General features: G+C 37.4%; 1 protein-coding gene across 1 annotated transcript in view; it reads left to right on the forward strand.

Annotated features, from left to right (window-relative positions):
* DPY19L2 (dpy-19 like 2) overlaps positions 1 to 24,607 on the forward strand; it is a 115,381-nt gene that overhangs the window by 14,436 nt on the left and 76,338 nt on the right. Inside the window, exons 5-9 of the mRNA XM_004385312.1 lie at positions 2,484 to 2,604; positions 7,063 to 7,156; positions 15,478 to 15,535; positions 17,316 to 17,407; positions 18,664 to 18,763. Coding sequence (XP_004385369.1) covers positions 2,484 to 2,604; positions 7,063 to 7,156; positions 15,478 to 15,535; positions 17,316 to 17,407; positions 18,664 to 18,763 — 465 coding nt within the window. The remainder of the gene's footprint in view (positions 1 to 2,483; positions 2,605 to 7,062; positions 7,157 to 15,477; positions 15,536 to 17,315; positions 17,408 to 18,663; positions 18,764 to 24,607) is intronic.

Consider the following 24,607-nt stretch of genomic DNA (forward strand, 5'->3'; position numbering starts at 1 on the left):
ATGACTTTTTGTTTATCACTAGCCACTCTTAAAATTCCCTCTTTATCTTTGGTTTTGGCAAGTTTGATTATAGTATGTCTTGGTGACTTTCTTTTGGGATCTACCTTATGTGAGGTTTGATGAGCATCTTGGATAGATATCTTCTCATCTTTCATGATATCAGGGAAGTTTTCTGCCAACAAATCTTCAACAATTCTCTCTGTATTTCCTGTAATCCCTCCCTGTTCTGGTACTCCAATCACTTGTAGGTTATTCCTCTTGATAGATTCCCACATAATTTTTAGGGTTTCTTTATTTTTTTAATCCTTTTATCTGAGTTTTCCTCAAATATGTTGGTGTCAAGTGCTTTATCTTCAATCTCACTAATTCTGACTTCCGTTGCCTCAATTCTGCTCCTATGGCTTTCTATTGTGTTGTCTAATTCTGAGATTTTATTGTTAATCTTCTGGATTTCTGATTGCTGTCTCTCTATGGATTCTTGCAGCCTGTTAAATTTATCATTATGCTCTTCTCTAATATTTTTAATTTCCTCTATTGCGTATTCTGCGTTTTGCTTAATCTCTTTCCTAATTTCTTGACGAGTTCTGTATATTAATCTTTGTATTCTGCCTCCGGTAATTCCAAGAAATTTTCCTCCTTTGGAGAATTTCTAGATTCTTTATTTTGGGAGCTTGCTAAAGCCATCATGGATTGCCTCTGTATGTGATTTGATATTGACTGTTGTCTCCAAGCCATCAATAATTTATTATATTTATTTATTTTATGTTTGCTTACTGTGTCCTAGCTTCTTGTTTTGTTTTGATATGCCCAAATAGGCTGCTCGTATGAGCTAGTTTGATTCTTGGCACCTTTGAAGCTCTAATGCCCTGTCACCAGGTGGTTAGATCTATTACTAGGTATGTGAACTCAGGAGTCCACCAACTCTTACTATATGGATTCAGCTCAGGTGCCCAGGTAGATAGCAACCAAGTGTGTGGTGTAGGCTCTCACTTACAGTTCTAGACAGGCATGGGTGTTTGGTTTCGGCACAAGCATCTGGCTCCAGCAGGGGGACACACTCTGAGCAAGGCAGGGGGCTGACGGCCGCCCCTGAGTGTCCAGGAGGAGAGCATGTCCCTGTTCCCTAGAGTGCGTAGGTGGGTGGGTTTTGCATCCAGACTATGAGCACCTAATGCTGTTGGCTGTTAGGACTAGGGGGCACCTCTTATTAAGGGGCCCCTATAGCAGGTGGCTAGGTGGCGTGGGGTGGAGCCACCAGTCCTCAGGCCCCTGATGTGAGTAGGCGAAGACCCTGCTGAATGGGCTAAGCAGTGTCAAATGTCAAGAGCCTGCCACTTCACAACTGAAACAGTTGAAGTTAGAGTTCCAGTATATACCTTGTTGTACTGCGATAAGAGGGCCTACGCTGTTGAGATGGGCCCACACAAGTCTCTGCCGGGGGAAAGGCACTCAAAGTCCGTGGATCCCTTATGTCTGTGCTTTGGCAAAGAAGCTGTGCCTACCCTGGGTTCCTGGCTTAGGGGAGCCGGCAGTTTATTTTTTCCCCATTTGTTAATTTATTCACTCTCCAAGGCAGGGAGAATGGCTCCGGGCATGTGACGGATCCTACTTCCAGCCCAGGGGACTTGGCAATTGCTGAAGCTGGTCAGGGACCTAGTGCAGAGCAGGGAGCAGGGAGGTAAATGGGAGAGAGGTTTTTCCCTAAGGGGGATGTTTTTGATCCGCACAGTAAGCCGTATACAATTACTTATCTTTCGCCGGATCGAGGGCTGCTTCTCACTGGTTCTGGGTGGCCATGTAGACTCTATGGCACTGGGTCTCTCCGGCGCTGGGACTCTCCCAGTGCAGAAAACGCGCCTCCTGAGCACGGCTGCTTGCCTGCTTCACCGCTCACTCCTGAGCTGATCAGGCCTGAAGGGCTCAGGGTCTCACTGGGTGGGGTCTGACAACTCTTTGCTGCTTCCAAACTGTCTCTCCCTCCCCCTGCCACTCCATCTGGTTCCTCAACTCTGCCTTTGATGTTCAGGGCTCCCAGATTGCCATATATAATCCAATCACTTGTTTTTTCGGGTCTTTGTTGTAAGAGGGTCCACCAGAAGCGTCCAACTACTCTGCCATATTGGCCCCACCCCCCCCATTTTTAATTATATACTTTTATACATGATTTTACAGCTATTACTATTTCTATTACAGAGTTAATTACAAGAGTATATTACAATCATGTTGATTACAATATCTATTATTATAGATGTGAATTACTCAATAGTATACAACTTTAGTTTATAATATATTATATACATGACATTTTAAAATATTTCCTAAGTGAAATGATTGAAATAAAATTCTGAAAATTTATAATATCAAAGGCAACCATCATAATGTGCCATTTTGAAAAAAAAATTATTATGAATAAAATAAATTTTGCTCTGTTATCTCTTTTTGTTTTTATCTTTTTTTTTTTTTTTTGTTTTTATCTTTTATAGGTAATCATTGCTAGCTGCTATCGAACATTCGTGGGAATAATGAATTTATTTGGGCTAGAAACTAAGACCTGCTGGAATGTCACCAGAGTACAACCTCTTAATGAAGTTCAAAGCTGTGAAGGCATGTTTCTTCCTAAAATGCTACTATATTCTCATGTTTTCATAAACATTTTATAATGTTATTACTCATTTTAAGAATTACTGTAAACTACTGTGGTTGATTTTTTTTTCTCTAAAACACCCTAAAACTAACTTACTTAAATGAGAGTTTTACCTTTTAAAGTAGTTTTCTGAGAAGGCTATGCACTTACTAATTGGGATATTAAATTGGAATTTCATGTGAGTATTACTGTACCTCAGTGTAAAGCAATCCTCAATATAAGTCATTCTTTCATTTTCAGAATGATATAATTCCAAAAAAATTGGAGGAAGTAGTTTGGGTATATAAATTTTTGGAATATAGAGTAAACAGGCTAATATCTACTGGTAATACTCAATGTATTAATTTAGTTTTGCATACGTATTTTAAAATAAGATATAAAATAATAGATGGATTTATAAATATTGCTTTTTTATACTTTGAAAATCCATAAACAGTTTTAACCAAACTCTTCATATGTGTCTTCTACATTGGTGTCTTGGTAAAAGAACTACTTTTGGAATCATCTAGCAGTTTTCCGGGATACTTAGTAGTCACTTCTGTTTAAGATGTTTGCAGTCTAGCACTTTCTGAATCCAAATATAATGTTGTCCCTTGAAACTCTTATTCCGAACCACATATATCTATTTGCATAACATTTACACAGTTGTTTTTTCTTTATCTCTCTATGGCCTCCACAACCTAACTACTTACTGTATTTTATAAACTTATTTGCAATAACTTTCAACATTTGGAATATATACTGAATCTATATTTCCTTTACTTTTTACTGATTCCCTCAGGTGACCTTTATTATATCAGTAATAGTACTGAAAAGGGTTATTAGAGGGGCAATTTTACTTTATTTACAAAATGAAGCAATTCAGAAAATGCCTCATAAAATAAAGAGACTCTTCAAGGACTTAGCTAGAACCTATAACCTTTATGAGGAAGAGAAAAAAATCGTTATATGGCTACATATGGTGATTTTTAAGTCTCCACTAAGTAATAGGTTAGTGTTTAGCATTTGGGTTTTTTAAATTTTTTGGACTATGAACCAGAAATGAACCAGGTAGACATGAAGCCTTACTGTCATAGAATTTATACTTTAAGCGGGATTGTAGCAGTTACAACTGTGATGGATATTACAGATAAGAAAATACAGGTTGCTGAGGGTAGGAGTCGCTATGAATCAGAATCGATTCAGTGGCAACGGGTTTTGGAGGGTAGGAGTAAGGAATGAGAAGTGTTTCAAGAATAGGGACCACACTCGAATAGACATATGCACACCTATGTTCATGGCAGCATTGTTCACAATAGCAAAACAATGGAAACAACGTAGGTGCCCATCAACAGATGAATGGATAAACAAACTATGGTACATACACACAATGGAGTACTATGCAACGAGAAAGAACAATAATGAATCAGTGAACCATCTCATAACATGGATGAAACTGGAGGACATTATGCTGAGTGAAATAAGTCAATCACAAAAGGACAAATATTGTATGAGACCTCTATTGTAAAAACCAATGAAAAAGTTCACACGCAAAATGTAACAATTCTTGTTGGTTACCAGGGATGGGAGGGGTGGGGGGGGAATATTAAATAGGCAATAGACAAGTGGTATCTTGGGTGAAGGGTGAGACAGTACACAATACAGGGGAAACTAACACAACCTGTACAAGGAAAGGTCATGGAGGCCCCCTGGACACATCCAAACTCCCCGAGGGACTGAGTTGCTGGACGGAGGGCTCTGGGGACCATGGTCTCGGGGAACATCTAGCTCAATCGGCATGACACTACTTATAAAGATAATGCTCTACATTCTACCTTGGTGAGTAGTGTCTGGGGTCTTAAAAGCCTGTGAGCGGCCATCTAAGATACTCCACTGGTCTCTTCTCTTCGGGAGCAAGTGAGAATGAAGAGAACAGGATACAACGAAAAGATTAGTCCAAAGGACTAATTGTCCACAGCTACCAAGACCTTCACCGGACTGAGTCCAGTACAGCTAGATGGTGCCCGGCTACCACCGCTGACTGCTCTGACCAGGATCACAACAGAGGATTCTGGACAGAGCTGGAGAAGGATGTAGAGCATAATTCTAACTCACAAAAAAAAAAAAAAGATCAGATTTACTGGCCTAAAGGAGACTGGAGAAACCCCGAGTGTATGGCCCCCAGACACCCTTTTAGCTCAGTGGTAAAGTTACCTTCGAGGTTCACTGATCAGCCTGCGAGTGGACAGCCCAGTGAAACCATGAGAGTAACGAGGTACAGGAGTCCAGTGACAAGGCCCAGAAGGCAGAAGGGGAGTAGGAAGCTGATGATAGGGAACACAAAGTAGAGTAAGGATATTGTTGATGTGTTGTGAGATTGTTAACCATTGTCATAGGGCAACATTTGTAGTAACTGTTAAATGGGAGACTATTTTGTCCTGTAAGCCTTCATCTTAAGTGAGAATAACAGCACAATTAGAAGAGCGTAGTCAATGTCACTTAAATGTGTATGTAAAAAAAATTTTTGAAATGGCGTATCTTTGGCTATGTGTATTTTCACACACACACACAAAAAAAAAGTTGAGAATTTAGAGGGTTAAAATGTTGTGGGGTTGTTAACCAATGTCATAAAACAGCATGTGTGTTACTGTTACATGAGAAACTATCTGTTCTGTAAGCCTTCACCTGAAGTACAATAAAATATTAAAAAAAAAAAAAAAAAGAATAGGGACCAACATATTAGGCAGGAGGGAAATGAAGAAGGCTAGAATTCTTGGAGCAGAGGAATAGAGAAGAAAAATGGTATGAAATGATGCTGGGGATGTAAGCAGGGCCAGATCATGATGCGCTGTACAGTGGTTAAGGACTTTTTACTTTATGCATCAAAGAATTTTAACAGGTTTGCATTTTAATATGATTTTGGCAGTTGTAGAGGGCAAAAATGGATTCAGAGAGGCTGGGTAGGAAGGTATTATACTCTCTGCAGATGATGATAGGGAAATACATGGATTTGAGAGGTATTTTGCAGGTAGAATTTACAAGACTTGGTAATTGTTTAATGGGAGAAGCAAGGGAGATTAAAAAGTCATGTAATACTGCTTGGTTTCTGGCTTAAGTAATTTGTTACCTTTAAGTGGTAGGAAACATTTGAAAAGGATTAAAGTCAAATTGCTACATTTCATTTTGGATGTATTTGTTTAAGGCACCTATGAGACCTCAAAGTGAAGCTGTCAAGTGGCTACCTGGGTATTTAAGTATAAAAAAACAAAAAAACCAATCCCGTTGCCATAGAGTCGATTCCGACTCATAGCTACCCTGTAGTTCAGAGTAGAACTGCCACATAGGGTTTCCAAGGAGCTGCTGGTGGATTTGAACTGCTGACCTTTTGGTTAGCAGCTGAATGCTTAACCACTGTACCACCAGGGCTCCATATAAGTATAGGGACAAGAAGAAAGATCTGGGCTGAATATACACTTGGTGTCATCTGTATACAGATGATCATTGGAGCCATGGAAGTGGAAGAATTTCCTTAAGAAAAATATGCAGCATGAGGAAGGAAGAGGGCTTATGGCAGAGTGTAAGGTGGTTCAGGAGCCCTGGTGGCGCAGTGGTTAAGAGCTTGGCTGCTAACTAAAAGGCTGGCAGTTCGAATCTACCAGCTGCTCCTTGGAAGCCCTATGGGGCAGTTCTACTCTGTCCTATAGGGTCGCTATGAGTTGGAATTGACTCGACAGCAACGGGTTTGGTTTGCTTTGGTTTGGTTTAACGTGGTCCAACATTGAAAGGGTGCATAAAGGAAGAGAACTTACTAAAACAGACTGGAAAGGAGTGGTCAGAGAAATAGGAGTCAGAAAAGCCGGTCTTCAGGTCGTGGCTTCCCTGCTATAGCTAAACAACTGATGGCAAGTTACTTAAGCTTTTTATGTTCCGTTTTCTCAACCATTCTAATCTCACAAATTTGTTTGAGAATTATGTGAGGTAATGATTGTTAAGCACCCAGTAAGTGCTACACACACATACTATATTAATTTCCCAGCTATACATAGTAATAATGGATCAGATAACTGGATCATCTCATATACACTAAAGCTGCTTCTTGAGGTAAAGATCATATGTTACTCATTCTAGAGCCTAGCAAAAGATAAAAATAATGCGATGGGTTCTCCTTGAATTCATAAAGTGGCTCTACAGAAGTTTCCAAATACAGAATAACAGAAGCATCCCCTAAATAAATGTGAAGGCCCAATAAATCATTATATTATACTAATACCTCATATAAGGAGAAAGTATAAATGTAATTATTAAAGAGAGCAGCAAACTGAAAAACAAATACTTTTAGGAGATTCATGAGCTCTTGTATAAGGTACTGAGAAAATCACACCCAATTGCATTATAGTCATTTATTCACTAAATACTAATTCATCTGTGTCTTTTCAAAGGATTGGGAGACCCTGCTTGCTTTTATGTTGGTGTGATTTTTATTTTAAATGGAGTAATGATGGGATTGTTCTTCATATATGGTACATACCTGAGGTAAGTACTGTATTAAAAGATCTTTTAGTGAGATTATAAGGACTAGTTTACATTTGCATATGAAGTGAGGAGCATAATTAATCAGATTAATTAATTTATAGTAGCAGAGTTTGTCGATTTACTTTATTTTTCAGAAGCTTAGCTGATATCCTGTAACCTGAAACTAAAGATGTCACTAAAATAATTATCTTGACAACTATTTTGGAATATGACATGGCAATTCCTTAAAAAACTGGAAATAGAAATACCATATGACCTAGCAGTCCCACTCCTTGGAATATATCCTAGAGAAATAAGAGCCATCACACAAATATACATATACACACCCATGATCATTGCAGCATTATTCACAATAGCAAAAAGATGGAAACAACCTAAATGCCTGTCAACAGATGAATGGATAAACAAACTATGGTATATACACATAACGGAATACCACGGAACAATAAAGAACAATGATGAATCTGTGAAACATCTCACAATACGGATGAATGTGGAGAGCATTACACTGAGTGTAATAAGTCAATCACAAAAGGACAAATATTGTATGAGACCTCTATTGTAAAACTCATGAAAAGATTTACACACAAAAAGAAACAATCTTTGATGGTTACGAGGGAGGGGAGGGGAGAGGAGGGAAAAACACTAACTAAGCAATAGGTAAGTGGTAACTTTGATAAAGGGTAAGAGTACACAGTATTGGGGCAGTCACTGCAACTTGAACAAGGCAAGGTCTTAGAAGCTTCACAGACACATCAGACTCCCTGAGGGACTGAATTACTGGGCTGAGGGCTGGGGACCGTGGTCTCAGGGGACATCTAGCTCAGTTGGCATAACATAGTTTATAAAGAAAATGTTCTACATCCTACTTTGATGAGTAGCATCTGGGATCTCGAAAGCTTATAAGCAGCCATCTAAGATACTCCACTGGTCCCACCCCGTCTGGAGCAAGAGAAAATGAAGAAAACCAAAGACACAAGGGAAAGATAAGTCCAAAGGACTGATGGACCAAAACTACAGCCTCCATCAGACTGAGTCCAGCACAACTAGATGGTACCTTGCTACAACCACCAACTGCTCTGACAGGGATCACAATAGAGGGTCCCAGACAGAGCTGAAGAAAAAAATTCAAGCCTTGAGTTGCAATATTGAAGGTTTCTACGGAGAAAATATTAAACAATGAAGGAAGCATCAAAAGAAGATGGAAGGAATACACAGAGTCACTATACCAAAAAGAACTTGTCGATGTTCAGCCATTTCAGGAGGTAACATATGGTTAGGAACCAATGGTACTGAAGGAAGAAGTCCAAGCTGCACTGAAGGCACTGGCAGAAAAACAAGGCTCCAGGAATTGATGGAATACCAATTGAGATGTTTCAACAAACCGATGCAGCACTGAAGGTGCTCACTCATCTGTGCCAAGAAATTTGCAAGACAGCTACCTGGCCAACTGACTAGAAGAGTCTATATTTATGCCTATTCCCAAGAAAGGTGATCCAACCGATGGCGGAAATCATCGAACAATATCATTAATATCACATGCAAGTAAAATTTTACTGAAGATCATTCAAAAGTGGCTGCAGCAGTATATCAACAGGAAACTGCTAGAAATTCAAGCCAGATTCAGAAGAGGATGTGGAACAAAGGATATTATTGCTGATATCAGATGGATCCTGGCTGAAAGCAGAGAATACCAGAAAGATGTTTTCCTGTGTTTTATTGACTACTGAAAGGCCTTTGTGTGGATCATAACAAATTATGGATAACACTGTGAAGAATGGGAATTCCAGAACACCTAATTGTGCTAATGAGGAACCTGTACACAGATCAAAAGGCAGTCATTTGAACAGAACAAGGGGATATTGCGTGGTTTAAAATAGGAAAGGTGTGTGTTAGGGTTGTATTCTTTCACCATACCTATTCAATCTGTATGCTGAGGAAATAATCCGAGAAGCTGGACTGTATGAAGAAGACTGGGGCATCAGGATTGGAGGAAGACTCATTAACAACCTGCGTTATGCAAATGATACAACCTTGCTTGCTGAAAGTGACGAGGATTTAAAGCACTTAACTGATGAATATCAAAGACCACAGTCTTCAGAATGGATTACACCTCAACATAAAGAAAACAAAAATCCTCACAGCTGGACCAATAAGCAACATCATGATAAACGGAGAAAAGATTAAAGTTGTGAAGGATTTCATTTTACTTGGATCCACAATCAATGCTCATGGAAGCAGCAGTTAGGAAATCAGATGATGCATTGCACTGGGCGAATCGGCTGCAAAAGACCTCTTTAAAGTATTGAAAAGCAAAGATGTCACCTTGAAGACCAAGGTGCACCTGACCCAAGCCATGGTATTTTCAACAGCCTCATATTCATGCTAAAGCTGGACGATGAATAAGGAAGACCGAAGAAGAATTGATGCCTTTGCATTGCAGTGTTGTTGAAGAATATTGAATATACCATGGACTGCCAAAAGAATGAACAAATCTGTCTTGGAAGAAGTACAACCAGAATACTCCTGGTGAGACTATATCTTACATACTTTGGACTTTTCAGGAAGGAGCAGTCCCTAGAGAAGGACATCATGCTTGGTAAAGTAGAAGGTCAGCGAAAAAGCGGAAGACCCCGAAGGAGATGGATTGACACAGTGGTTGAAACAATGGGTCTAAGCATAACAATGATTGTGAGGATGGCGCAGGACCAGGCAGTGTCTCTTTCTGTTGTACACAAGGTTGCTGTGAGTTGAAACTGACTCGATGGTACCTAACAATAGACAGAGCTGGAGAAAAATGTAGAACAAAATTCTAACTCACAAAAAAAGACCAGAATTACTGGCCTGATAGAGACTGGAGAAACTTCGAGAGGATGGCCCCTGGACACCCTTTTAACTCAGTACTGAAGTCACTCCTGAGGTTCACCCTTCTGCAAAGATTAGACAGGCCCATAAAACAAATACTAATACACGTAGCTCAACCACGTATAAGAGACTAAATGGGCTCACCAGCCCAGGGACAAGGACGAGAAAGTAGGAGCGGACAGGAAAACTGGACAAATGGAAATGGGGAACCCAAAATCGAGAAGAGGAGAGTGTTGCCATATCATGGGGTTGGCAACCAATGTCACAAAACACTATTGTGTATTAATTGTTTAGTGAAAAACTAATTTGCTCTGTAAACCATCTAAAGCATGCACACACAAACACACACACACACACACACACACACACAAAAGGCCAGTCTAAGGTCATAAAAAATAATAATTAAGACCTCCCTTTTATCCTTGTGGTGATATATATATTTTTTTAACTCATCAAGATTTCTTAAGAGTTTTAAATGAAAATACTTTAAGTTCATGTGGAAAATGATGAAACCTTAGAGGAGATCTTTGGTTGGCATTAGTAGCAGGTTATTTCTGATTTTAGTCTCTGTAAATGTGAAATTGAGAAAGCAGTAAAAGAAAATAAATACCATTTGTGGTAGACACTTTCATTTGCCAACCTGTCTTTTTTGATAAAAGTAGTACGGTTTTGTTTGTGATGTCAGTGTGCCCAGTCTCAAATCATTATGTTAATTGTGACAACCATGTGTTCTGCTTTCCCAGTCTCCATTGCACCTTCAGATAGCCATTTGAGCTAGTTTTAGCCAATGAAAAATAAGAGGAAGTCTGCTAGGGTTATATGGAGGAAAGCATTTCCTTTTCTCACAAAAGATTCAGCTGCCCATTTCTGTTCTTTACTGCTTTGAATTGGATATGATGCCTGGAGCTGCAGCGGTCATCTTATGACCATAAAGGAAAGGACATAAAAATAGCAAATATATTTGTCTTTGTGCTGCTGAACCAATGCCAACAGCCACTTATCTTTCCTTTTCTTGTTGAATGATAATAACATTCATATAGTTTAAGCCACCTTTTCAGGTGTTCTGTTTGTTACAGATGTATACATTCCTAACTGAATCATCAGTTTTCTTTACAATGTTATTCTTGAACTGTACAACATTAAAAGTTAAAAATCTAGATTAATCTTTCAAGAATATTTGATTTTTCATAGGGCTTCTGTTTATGTGAAGGAACCCTGGTGGTGCAGTGGTTAAGCTTTCAGCTGCTAACTGAAAGGTTGGCAGTTCGAACCCATCAGCTGCTCTGTGGAAGAAAGATGTGGCAGTCTTCTTCTGTAAAGATTACAGCCTTGGAAACCCTATGGGGCAGTTCTATTGTGTTCTGTAGTGTCGCTATGCATTGGAATCGACGCAGCGGCAATGGGTTGTTTTTTTTTTTTATGTCTATGTAGAAATTAAGTTATATAACTAAACCTTGTTTTATGTAACACCCCTTGTTTTAGTAAATTACATTCATTAATTAAACAGATATTTATTGAATGTCTACTGTGATCAGGAGCGCTATTCTAGATGTTGGGAATATAAAACAATCTCTGTCCTCATGGAGTTTATATTCTAGTGGGGTTACAAAGACTAATAAAACAGACAACTTAATAGAAAAATACACAAAATATTTATGAACAGACACTTCCTAGAAGAGGAACTCCAAATGGCCAATAAGCAATATGTAGAGTTGCCTACTATCATTGGTTATCAGGAAAATACAAATGTAAATCATGAGGTACCGTTTCACATCTCTAGGTTGGCAAAAGGAATTTTCATCCACAGGTGGCTATATAAATTAGTACAACTATTTTGGAAAACGATGTGCAGTACTTAGAAGAGTTGAAGATGTAGATACTGTGTGACTCAAGGATTCCAATTTAAAGTATATATCGTATTTTTATGCAAATAACACACTCCTATTTTCATTTGCCAACTGCTCCCTCCCGCTGTGAGATATTGTCATCAGTGCTGTATGCTAATTTTTTTATAGCAACATGTTAAAAAAAATTGGCATAGATGCGCTTGTGTAAATACCTTGCGGGGGAAGGAAGAGGTTGGCAAACAAACATAGAAGGCACATGTTATATGCATAAAAATATAGTATTCCTGAGAAACTCTTGCGTATATACACCAGGAATTATGCACAAGACTATAGCAACATTGTTGGTAATAGCTCCAAACTGGAAACAACCCCAAATATCCATCAATAGAGACATGAATACATTATGGTTTATTAATATAGTGGAATACTATACAGCAATGAGAAAGAACAAACTACAGCTACACACATCGCTATGGACTAATCTTACAAATATAATGTTGAATGAATGAAGCCTGGCACCAAAGGAAGAAAAAAAAATACATTCTTCCATTTGTCTAAAAGTTTAAAACACAGGAAACTAAATGATATTGTTTTATATGTATATAAAACAAACAAACAAACCGATTGCCTTTGAGTCAATTCCGACTCATAGCAACCTTGTAGGACAGAGTAGAACTGCCCCATAGGGTTTTCAAGGAGTGGCTGGTGGATTGGAACAGCTGATCTTTTTGTTAGCAGCTGAGTTCTTAACTGCTGTGCCACCGGGGTTCCATATAGTGGTGATTATATTGATAATCACAAAATCAGCACAGTGGCTATCTCAGGGGTGACTTGATGTTAAACCACACAGTATCACGTTGTTCTATTTGAATGACTGCCTCTTGGTCTATGTACGGGTTCTGCATGAGCACAATTGTTTTGGAATTCTCATCTTCATAGTATTATCCATAATTTGTTATGATCTACATAGTCAAATGCCTTTGCATAGTCAATAAAACACAGGTAAACATCTTTCTGGTATCCTCTGCTTTCAGCTAAGATCCATCTGACATCAGCAATGATGTTCCTTGTACCATGTCCTCTTCTGAATTCAGCTTGAATTTCTGGCAGTTCCCTGTCGATGCTGCAACTGCTTTTGAGTGATCTTCAGCAAAATTTTACTTGCTTCTGATATTAATGATATTGTTTGGTAATTTCCACATTCTGTTGGATCACCTTTCTTTGGAATGGGCACAAATACGGATCTTTTCCAGTCGGTTGGCCAGGTAGCTTTCTTCCAAATTTATTGCCAAAGATGAGTGAGCACCTCCAGAGCTGCATCCATTTGTTGAAACATCTCCATTGATATTCCGTCAATTCCTGGAACCTTGTTTATCTCCAATGCCTTCAGTGCAGCTTGGACTTCTTCCTTCACTACCATTGGTTCTTGATCATATGCTGCCTCCTGAGAAGGCTGAATGTTGAGCAATTCTTTTTGGTATAATGACTCTGCATATTCCTTCCATCTTCTTTTAATGAATTCTGCATCGTTTAATATTTTCCCTGTAGAATCCTTCAATATTGCAACTGGAGACTTGAATTTTTCTTCAGTTCCTTCATCTTGAGAAATGCCAAACATGTTCTTCCCTTTTGGTTTTCTAACTCCAGGTCTTTGCAATTTCATTATAATACTTTACTTTTTCTTCTTGCGCCACCCTTTGAAATCTTCTGTTCAACTCTTTTACTTCATTATTTCTTCCTTTTGCTTTAGCTACTCTACATTCAAGAGCAATTTTCAGAGTCTTTTCTGACATTCATTTTGGTCTTTTCTTTCTTTCCTGTCTTTTTAATGACCTGTTGCTGTCTTCATGTATGATGTCCTTGATATCATTCCACAACTCATCTGGTCTTCGGTCATTAATGTTTAATGGGACAAATCTTTTCTTGAGATGGTCTCTAAATTCCAGTGGAATATACTCATGGTCATACTTTGGCTCTTGTGAACTTATTCTAATTTTCTTCAGCTTCAACTTAAACTTGCATATGAACAGTTGATGGTCTGTTCCACAGTTGGCCCCCAGCCTTGATCTGACTGATGATACTGAGCTTCTCCATCAACTCTTTCCACAGATGTTGTCAGTTTGATTCCTGTGTACTCCATCTGGTGAGGGCCACATGTATAGTCACCGTTTAGGTTAGTAAAGAAAGGTATTTGCAGTGAAGAAGTTGTTGGTCTTGCAAAATTCTCTCATGCAATCTCCGGCATCGTTTCTATCACCAAGGCCGTATTTTCCAACTACTGTTCCTTCTTCTTAGTTTCCAACTTTCACATTCCAATCACCAGTAGTTATCAGTGCATCTTGACTGCATGTTTGATCACATGTTTGGCACTAACTTGGAAGGTAGATATTCCATTTCTATTATTTTAGTGGTTAACCATAAAGTGTTAACATGCACATCAAACTTGATAAAAGTTTAAATGAATTGATATTTTCCTCTTTTTCTGAACAATACAAAGAATTACAGAACTCTTTAACTCCAAACGCCTCTCCCATTTTATATATTATTACTTATTTTTGTTTAATACCTACTCCTTCTATCCCTTCCTAGAAGTCATTGTTACTGTTTTATGTTGTCAAATCTTGTTTAGATTTATTCACACGTTCCCAGTTTCTGTATTCACCATTTATTCTTGCTCTCATACCTTCCTTCTTTCAATTTCTTCCATTTTGAAGTGCATCCTTTGACTTTCCTTTAGTGAAAGTCTGTTAATGGTAAATCCTTCAGTTTCCATTAGCCTTTCCTCTGCTTGTTTTTTTGTTTCTCTCTCTCTCTCTCTGTGTGGTCTTTTGTTTTCCTTCATTTTTACTCATTCCTTCTTTCCTTTATTCATTCAACCAATGTTTATTGTCCTCCATGTGTGAAGCTGCCTATGCAGCAATAAACAAGACAAATAAAGTAGCTATTTTCATAGTGCTTAGAATGTGGTAGACTAGGGAAGTGGGGCATGAAAGGAGGTGTGTAGGGAGATATAAACTGCATTAATGTGGGCTGAGCATCTGTGTTCACAGACACGCAGAAGAAAGAGCAATTTTACAAAATGATATTCTCTTTGATGATTATCAGCTATCCTTGGCTATTCTTTATCTTCTACATTGTTGCTTCTTTAGGCCTGAAAAAAAGAATCTTTGCAGTAGTTTAGAAGTTCTAAGTTTCTGCTAAATGACACTGTTGGAGTCTTTTCTTCATGTCTCAGACACTTAAGTCCAATTTCAAAAGACAAACATTTTCTTCCATCGGAAATATTCCAAGAGTGTGGTATAGACTCTGAAGTGCTGAAATATTTGTTGAAAATAATTTTATATTCACGCTTTAGAAAATACTTTACATATAACAAATTATAAAATAGGAATAATATAAAAATAGGAGTTACTGTATATGTGCAATTTGTATGCTTACACATTCCAGTGTAAAACATTCACTACATGAGTACATTTGAAAAGTTTATTAATATTTTATATGGTTTAATACTCTTTTAAATACAGAAAACTGATTTTAAATTCTAAGAAATAGTTTTGTGAAAAAAGCGGTATTTTACATGAATTATGATTGTACACTTTTTTTTCACAGTGGGACTCAAGTAGGAGGTCTAATCACAGTACTGTGCTACTTTTTCAACCATGGAGAGGTTTGTTTTCTAGAAAATAATTACTGAGAAATGGGAGGGGCTGTATAGGAACAAGGAAATATACTCAACAGTATGTATTTTATATAATTGGATATTACCTATGGCTTCACAACATTTTATAGAACCTTGTGTTGTAAGTTGATATTTTAATCATATTGATCTATAGTTTTACATTATTATAACTGGAATTTATAACATGAAACATATTGTTTGCTTTTTAGTATATATACATATAATACATATATGCATGCACACATACACACCCATGTATGGTACAGGAAAAAGAAATACTGTACTTGCTGAATTCAGGCACTGTACATATGTCATTTACTTCTTTGAGGGGGAGTTGTTATCCTCACTGTACAAGTTGTGAAGTTGAAATTTAGAGAGATTAAGTTACATATCAAAGTTTCCACATTTGCTACGTGCTGAAGCTGGGCTTACCATCTACATCTGTCTGCCTCTAAAACCTAGCTTCTTTGCATTACATCATGCTGCCTTTTCAATAACATAAAATGATCAACTCAAAATGGAAATTACCTTACTAACTCAGCCCAATTGGAACAACAGTCCACCTAAAAAGAGCTCATAGAAACTTATTGAGACTACGGTGAATTCATTCAGCAAACACTGAGTGTATATACCACGTGCCAGACTCTGTTAGATGCTGAGGACATGGCAGTGAACAAGAGAAAGACAATCTGACTGCTACCTTCTGGAAGCAAAATACGTAAAAAGTTTTAACATAGGTTATATAGGTTAGAATATTCTTTTTAATCCATTACAATTGGGAAAAGTAGATACTTGGTTAATTTTGAAATACCAGAGAAGAGAATCATAAAAATGATACACAGAATATCTTAAATGTATTATTTTAACTTAAAGCAAACAAAGTAATCGTCATTCATCAATGTGTTGACGTAAAGACAAGGCCTTTTCTCTGAGTATGCCAGATGACTGGTGTTATGAGTTGTCTTTTTATGCATGCCATAATTAATCTTCCAAGGTTTACAATATTGGTTTCTTGGAAGAGGAACAATAACCTTTAAGTCACTTGGAAAATAAGAGTTGTTTCTTTCCAGAATTTAGGATTTTTGATATAAAACTTTTATGATGCTCATATCTCTTGGAAACAAATTAGCTTTAAAGTTTGTATGGAAATTTAATTAATACTTGTATTTATTACATGCTTCATTTCAGTGATTATCAAATGCTGATAGTTGTTTTTTTAATTTACAGTTAACTTCTTTAAATGTATATTTCACAAATTCAGAGACAATCGTAACCACTTATAATTTGCATCTCTACTCATTTGAACTTGTTAAGTGTAAACTTTCTTGTTTGCAAATGTCCTAGGTGACATTTGTTTAGCTATTTACTAAATATGGGCGTGTATATGTCCCAAAGCCCTAGGATGACAGTATTAGGCCTGCAGGGCTACAATCAAGAATTGTAGATCAGATTTTTCCATCCTAGAATCCTCACAGCCACTATAGCTCCTGTTTTGTTTGTCCCTTGGGCATCCCTATGCTTTGTCTGGAATATCTTTGATTTGTTTCTGTATTTACTAGTTAATAGCTAGTTCATGGCTCTCAATTTAATAGTTGTGTGTCTGTCTGTAAGAGAGCCCTCAAGCTGAGAGGCAGTGCCAGGGCATTCAGAAATAGGGTCTAATGAGCCTGGTAGTACAACTACTAAAACCAGCCCACCCATGACTTTTAAATTAATAATGTTTATTATGATGGAGCATGCAATGAAGTAAGCATTTTACCGATTTCAGGCTACACGCGTAATGTGGACACCACCTCTCCGGGAAAGTTTTTCATATCCGTTTCTTGTACTTCAGATGTACTTTTTAACTTATATTCTCAGGTAATTTTGATTTATAAAACAATGTTAAATAAATTTTAAGCTTAGTTTCTTAAACTATGCTTTAGCTTATTAAGTTATGATTACCAAATTTAGGTCATTTATGCTTTGAATTATTGTAAAAATAAACTGAGTAAAGTTTACTGTGTAAAAATTGCTTTCCAGACAATTGTCAAGGATATAGGTTTTAGATAACTATATTATGTTTTAATAAATCAGAATTTATGTTCATACATATTTTATAAAGATTCAAATGTTTTGAGAAACTTTTTTTTTCCCTCAAAGCCTATGTACTGTGACTCATTATCTCCAGTGATTTTGAAGGAGCTTTAATGTATCTGCCATGAAGAACATATGTGCTATACTGAAGTGAATAGATAGGGAGTTTGTACTTATACAGCATTGCTAAACTACTGATGTTGCTAGCAGTTCAACCAGAATTTCTTCTCAGTGTTTTTTGTCGGACACATTTTTGGTTGAGATTCAGTTAATAAGCGTTGCAGGAATTTAAGAGTTCTGAGAAACAATGAATAAATGAGTGAGTGAGTGAGTGAATCAATGAATGAATAGACAAATAAATACCGCATTTTTACACAAATAATGCACATCTTATACGTTTGTTTGCCAAACACTCCCTCCCCCAATGAGGTATTTTCCTAAGTGCACTATGCTAATTTTTTTTATTTTTATTTTTCCAGAGTACTCTAAATAACTTTACCGTGAAATAAATCTCACAGAGTGTTAGAAAAATTTCTTACTGAATGGAATATTGATCACCATCTCCTTCCAAACTCTCAGGGAACCTTGTACTTCAATTACTAGTACCTTTCGGATTCTGCAGTGCCCGCATTTATAACCAGTTAGCATATGCAAACCTTTAGTTCTTGCAGCCCTGTAAACTGCTTGCTTTAAATGCTAATGGAAATTTATTTTCTTACCTTCTTCCTGAAGTACTAAATTCTAATGTTATGCATATTTAGAAGAAAGTAAACTTTTATATTTAAGATATTTGATTAACTGATAAACTAGATACTTTATTGTATTTAAAGTAGAATTTTTGTTGTTTTGTTCTAGACATTTTTATAATCCAAATATTTTAAAGTTCTTTTTAATGAGCTTTTAAAAGCTAACTATACTTTGTTATATTATATGAAAGTTAATGCAGTCATTTAAATTTTATCATTTTGCAATTAGTCTTTCTGTTCAGTGATAGGCTATTTTTATATTAAAACTTATTGGTATCATTTCTCTCAATCAAGGACCTCGAACATTTGTAGAAAATATTACATTGCACTTTGTCTTTCCAATGTTGCCTTTATGCTTCCCTGGCAATTTGCTCAGTTTATACTTTTTACACAGGTAAGATGATTTTAAACTAATTTAAGGTGAATGTAAGATGTGTTTGCTTGTTTACATAGATGTTTTAAAATGTGATTACATTTATGTCCTAAAAGAATTTCAAAATATGAAATAATTTTAAAGTTTACATGAATGTAGGATTTTTAAAAACCATCATACAGTTCCATATTCTACTAGTATATGTTTAGTTACATCAGTAATGATCAACATGTAAAAGATTTTTCTGTAATTTTTATTCATCATTGATTCTTGTTTGCTATTTGAAATAATATCTGTACGTCTACCTGTAGATTTTTCTTTTGCCTTAGGAATCCGTCTGGGTGCCAAGGTATACAGCAAGCTAAGGGCCAATCCTACTTTTCATGGTACATTTCTGCTTCTAATCTAGCTAGATGTTGGCCATCTTGCTGGAAGAGCAGAATCTTACAGGGCACCATTTCCCAGAGCTTTAATCATCATATTAATTAAGTGAATTGAGGCTGTATCCTGTTTCTCAAAACGGCTAAGTAACTGATGGCAAGAAACTGCACTGGAGAAAGGAGCAAGGAGGGTAAAGAGACAATTTGGGTGAACTTTTAAATGCCATGCCACTATGATTTTCCCATTAGAGCTTTCTGCCTAACTAACCAGCACTGAGGCACTATACCAAAAAGAATTGGTCGACGTACAACCATTTCAGGAGGTAGCATATGATCAGGAACCGATGATACTGAAGGAAGAAGTCCAAGCTGCACTGAAGGCATTGGCAAAATACGGGGCTCCAGGAACTGACGGAATACCAATTGAGATGGTTCAGCAAACGGATACAGCACTGGAAGGGCTCACTCGTCTATGCCAAGAAATTTGGAAGACAGCTACCTGGCCAACCAACTGGAAAAGATCCATATTTATGCCTATTCCCAAGAAAGGTGATCCAACTGAATGTGGAAGTTATCGAACAATATCATTAATATCACACACAAGTAAAATTTTGCCGAAGATCATTCAAAAGCAACTGCAGCATTCTGTCAACAGAGAGCTGCTAGAAATTCAAGCCAGATTCAGAAGAGGATGTGGAACAAAGGATATCATTGCTGATGCCATATGGATCCTGGCTGAAAGCAGAGAATATCAGAAAGATGTTTACCTGTGTTTTATTGCCTATGCAGAGGTGTTCGACTGTGTGGAACATAACAAATTATGGATAACATTTCTAACAATGGGAATTCCAGAACAATTTAATTGTGCTGATGAGAAACCTGTACACAGATCAAGACGGTGTCATTTGAACAGAACAAGGGGATACTGCGTGGTTTAAAGTCAGGAAAAGTGCGCGTCAGGGTTGTATCCTTTCACCATACCTATTCAGTCTGTATGCTGAGCAAATAACCCGAGAAACTGGACTATATGAAGAAGATTGGGGCATCAGGATTGGAGGAAGACTCATTAACAACCTGCGTTATGCAGATGACACAACCTTGCTTGCTGAAAGTGAAACGGATTTGAAACTCTTACTGATGAAGATCAAAGACCACAGTCTTCAGTATGGATTACACCTCAACATGAAGAAAACAAAAATCCTCACAACTGGACCAATAAGCAACATCATGATAAATGGAGAAAAGACTGAAGTTATGAAGGATTTCATTTTACTTGAATCCACAATCAACACCCATAGAAGCAACAGTCAAGAAATCAAAAGATGCATTGCTTTGGGCAAATCTGCTGCAGAAGACCTCTTCAAAGTGTTGAAAAGCAAAGTTGTCACCTTGAAGACTAAGGTGTGCCTGACCCAAGCTATGGTGTTTCCAATCGCCTCATATGCATGTGAAAGCTGGACGATGAATAAGGAAGACCAAAGAAGAACTGATGCCTTTGAATTGCAGTGTTGGCAAAGAATATTGAATATACCATGAACTACCAAAAGAACGAACAAATTTGTCTTAGAAGAAGTACAGAGAGAATGCTCCTTTGAAGCAAGGATGAGAAGACTACGTCTCACATACTTTGGACATGTTAGCAGGAGGGACCCGTCCCTGGAGAAAGACATCATGCTTGGTAAAGTAGAGGGTCAGCAAGAAAGAGGAAGACCTTCAAGGAGATGGATTGACGCAGTGGCTGCAACAATGGGCTCAAGCATAACAGCAATTGTGAGGATGGTGCAGGACTGGGCAGTGTTTCGTTCTGTTGTACATAGGGTCCTGTGAGTCAGAACTGACTCCACCGCACCTAACAACAACAAACCAGCACTGATAATGATAACTGTTCCAAATAGGCAGTGAAGAACTCTTCTAGGAAGCCTCTTGCTTTGAGTTGACTGCAAAGAATGAAATTATAACCTCAGCTCAGTTGGTGCTGCATGTTTAAACTATTCCCTTTGCTTTGTTTCCTTATAGTTGACCCTTTTCAGGTTTTAACACAAATTATTCTGTGGTTTTCATTATTTGTGCATGCTAACATAGTAGAATTGATTTTTTTAAATAATACTGTATCATGTGTTTGCTGAAATTTTACGCAGCAAATTAGGTTCCCATTTGACAATTTCTACACTAATTTTTCAGTGACATTTTTCACATCAAGTCAATATTCTCTTTAATTGCGTTCTGATTGTTCCATTTCCAGCACTCTAATTTCCCTGTCTCCCTTATTTTCTCGTCTTTGCCTTAGAGTGATTGTTGACCTTTTGGTCTCATATAGATGGTTTTTTACTGGTACACCATGCTCTAAGGCTAATATCCTTTATTTTGTGTACCAATCTGTTACTTCGCTAAAAGATGACTTCAGGGGATAATTTTGGTTCAAGGTTTGAAGAGTATCTCAGGGCAATAGTCTCAGGAAGTCCTCTAGTCTTAACAGGTCCAGTAAGTCTGAAGTTTTTAAGAATTTGAGTTCTAGTAAATTCTCCTGTTCTGACATAGTCCATCTATTGTGGCCCTGATCAGAATAGTCAATAGTGGTAGCCAGGCACCATCTAGTTCTTTCTTCTAGTCTCAGAGTAGATGAGGCAGTGGCTTGTGTAGGCTATTAGCCCAGTAGACTAGTTTCTTCTCTGAGATAGTAGAATTGATTTTTAATGAGCATCACTTTGGTGCAAGCAAACTTATTAATCCAGTGGTGTTGATGAAACTATTTAAGAAGTTCTTTGGTAAACTTGATATTGCCTTCATGATTTTGTTGCCATTCAAAGGATGTCCTAGAATTTTAGTTTTCTTAACTAATGTATAGAGTTTTGTTTATATGTATACATATATATATATGTTTGTTGTAAATATATAGCCAACTCTCAATTTTTCATGATAGCAGCGGAATAACGCAAAGTTATTTTTCAGCAATTAATGCAAAATTTTATTCTTGATTATATTTTTCAAAGATTAAGATTAAAATTAGTCAGTATCTCTTCAACATATTGTCCGAGAAATAGAGGCTAAGGAGTCTATACTCTAAAGGCTATACTCTAAAGGAAAAACATATTGGAGACAATCTTAGAAACCTAGAATGCATAAAGGGGTAACTTTATCACTCCAAATGATAATGGTAAGACATTATCATTCTAAGGACCCCTCTAAAGCACTGAGAGAGAGTGACTTAATTTTGATGATTGACTAGATTTTAATTTTTGATGTGTTCTATTTTTATTATATTTTGTTAGTGAATTCCAAGGCATATAGGAGATTTTGTTATGACAAAGGAAAATGAAAGGAATAATTGCAGAAAGGAGATTGTAAAATCAGAAAAGTGTATTAAATCTTAAACAACCAATGGATCAAAGAAGGAATGAAAAGGGAAACCAGAAAATATTTAGACACCAATGAAAATGAAAGCACATCATACCCAAACATGAGACACAGCGAAGGCAGTGCTTAGAGGGAAATTTATAGCTGTAAATGCCTACATTAAAAAGGAAGGAAGATCTCAAATCAATAACCTAACTTTACAACTTGAAGAACTAGAAAAAGAAGAGAAAACTAAGCCAAAAGCTACAGAAAGAAGAAAATAACAAAGATCAGAGCAATGATAAATGAAATAGAGAATAGAAGAACAACAGAGAAAACCAGTACAGGTAGTTACCAGGGTGAGAGAAGGAAATGGGGTATTATTGCTAAAGGGGCATTGAGTTTCTGATAGGGGTGATAAAAAAGAAATGGAAACACATAATGGTGATGTTGTACTGCATAGTGAATGCAATTAATGTTGCTGAATTGTGCAAATAAAAATGGTAGAAATGGCAAGTGTTTTGTTTTATATATATATTTTGCCACAATAAATTTTTTTTAAATTTTTTTATTGTACTTCGGATGAAGGTTTACAGAACAAGTAGTTTCTCATTAAACAATTAGTACACATATTGTTTTATGACATTGGTTAACAACCCTACGACACGTCAACACTCTCCCTTCTCAACCTTGGGTTCCCTATTACCAGCTTTCCTGTCCCCTCCTGCCTTCTAGTCCTTGTCCCTCAGCTGTCTAATCTTTGGCTGAAGGGTGAACCTCAGAAATGACTTCATTACTGAGTTAAAAGAGTGTCTGGGGGCCGTACTCTCGGGGTTTCTCCAGTCTCTGTCAGGCTAGTAAGTCTGGTCTTTTTTTATGAGTTAGAATTTTGTTCTACATTTTTCTCCAGCTCTGTCCAGGACCTCTGTTATGATCCGTGTCAGAGAAGTCAGTGGTATTCCCCGGGCACCACCCAGTTAGTTGTACTGGACTCAGTCTGGTGGAGGCCATGGTAGTTGTGGTCCATTAGTCCTTTGGACTAATCTTTCCCTTGTATCTTGTTTTCTTCATTCTCCCTTGCTCCCGAAGGGATGAGACCAGTGGAATATCTTAGATGGCTGCTCACAGGCTTTTAAGACCCCGGACGCTACTCACCAAGGTAGAATCAGAACATTTTCTATGTAAACTATGTCGTATTAATTGAGCTAGATGTTCCCCGAGACCGTGATCCCCACAGCCCTCCTCCCAGCAATTCATTCCCTCAGGGAGTTTAGATGTGTCTATGGAGTTTCCATGACCTTTCCTTGTACAACTTGTGCTGGCTTCCCCAGTATTGTGTACTGTCTTGCCCTTCACCAAAGTTATCACTTATCTACTATCTATTTAGTATTCCCCCCCACCCCTCCCATCCCTCATAACCATCAAAGATTGTTTCTTTTTGTGTGTAAACCGTTTCATGAGTTTTTACAGTAGTAGTCTCATACAATATTTGTTCTTTTGTGATTGACTTCTTTCACTCAGCATAATGTCCTCCATTTTCATCCATGTTATGAGATGCTTCGCAGATTCATCATTGTTCTTTATGGTTCTTTATTGTTGTGTATGTACCATAGTTTGTTTATCCATTCATCTGTTGATGGGCATCTAGGTTGTTTTCATCATTTTGCTATTGTGAACAATGCTGCAGTGAACATGGGTGTGCGTATGTCTATTCATGTGACGGCTCTTATTTCTCTAGGATATATTCCTAGGAGTGGGATTGCTGGATCATATGGTATTTGTATTTCTAGCTTTCTAAGGAAGTGCCATATCATTTTCCAAAATGGTTGTATCATTATACATTTCCACCAGCAGTGCATAAGAGTTCTGATCTCCCTGCAGCCTCTCCAACATTTGTTATTTCCAATTTTTTTTATTTGTGCCAGTAATGCTGGGGTGAGATGGTATCTCACTGTGGTTTTGATTTGCATTTCTCTAATGGCTAGTGATCGGGAGCATTTCCTCATGTGTCTGTTGGCCACTTGAATGTCTTCTTTGGTGAAGTGTCTGTTCATTTTCTTTGCCCATTTTTTTAATTTGGTTATTTGTCTTTTTGTTGTAGAGGTGTTGGATTTTCTTGTAGATTTTAGAGATTAGACCTTTGTCTGACTTG

The sequence above is a fragment of the Trichechus manatus genome, unplaced genomic scaffold, assembly GCF_000243295.1.
Source record: "Trichechus manatus latirostris isolate Lorelei unplaced genomic scaffold, TriManLat1.0 scaffold00137, whole genome shotgun sequence".
In the NCBI taxonomy this organism is placed as follows: Eukaryota; Metazoa; Chordata; class Mammalia; order Sirenia; family Trichechidae; genus Trichechus; species Trichechus manatus.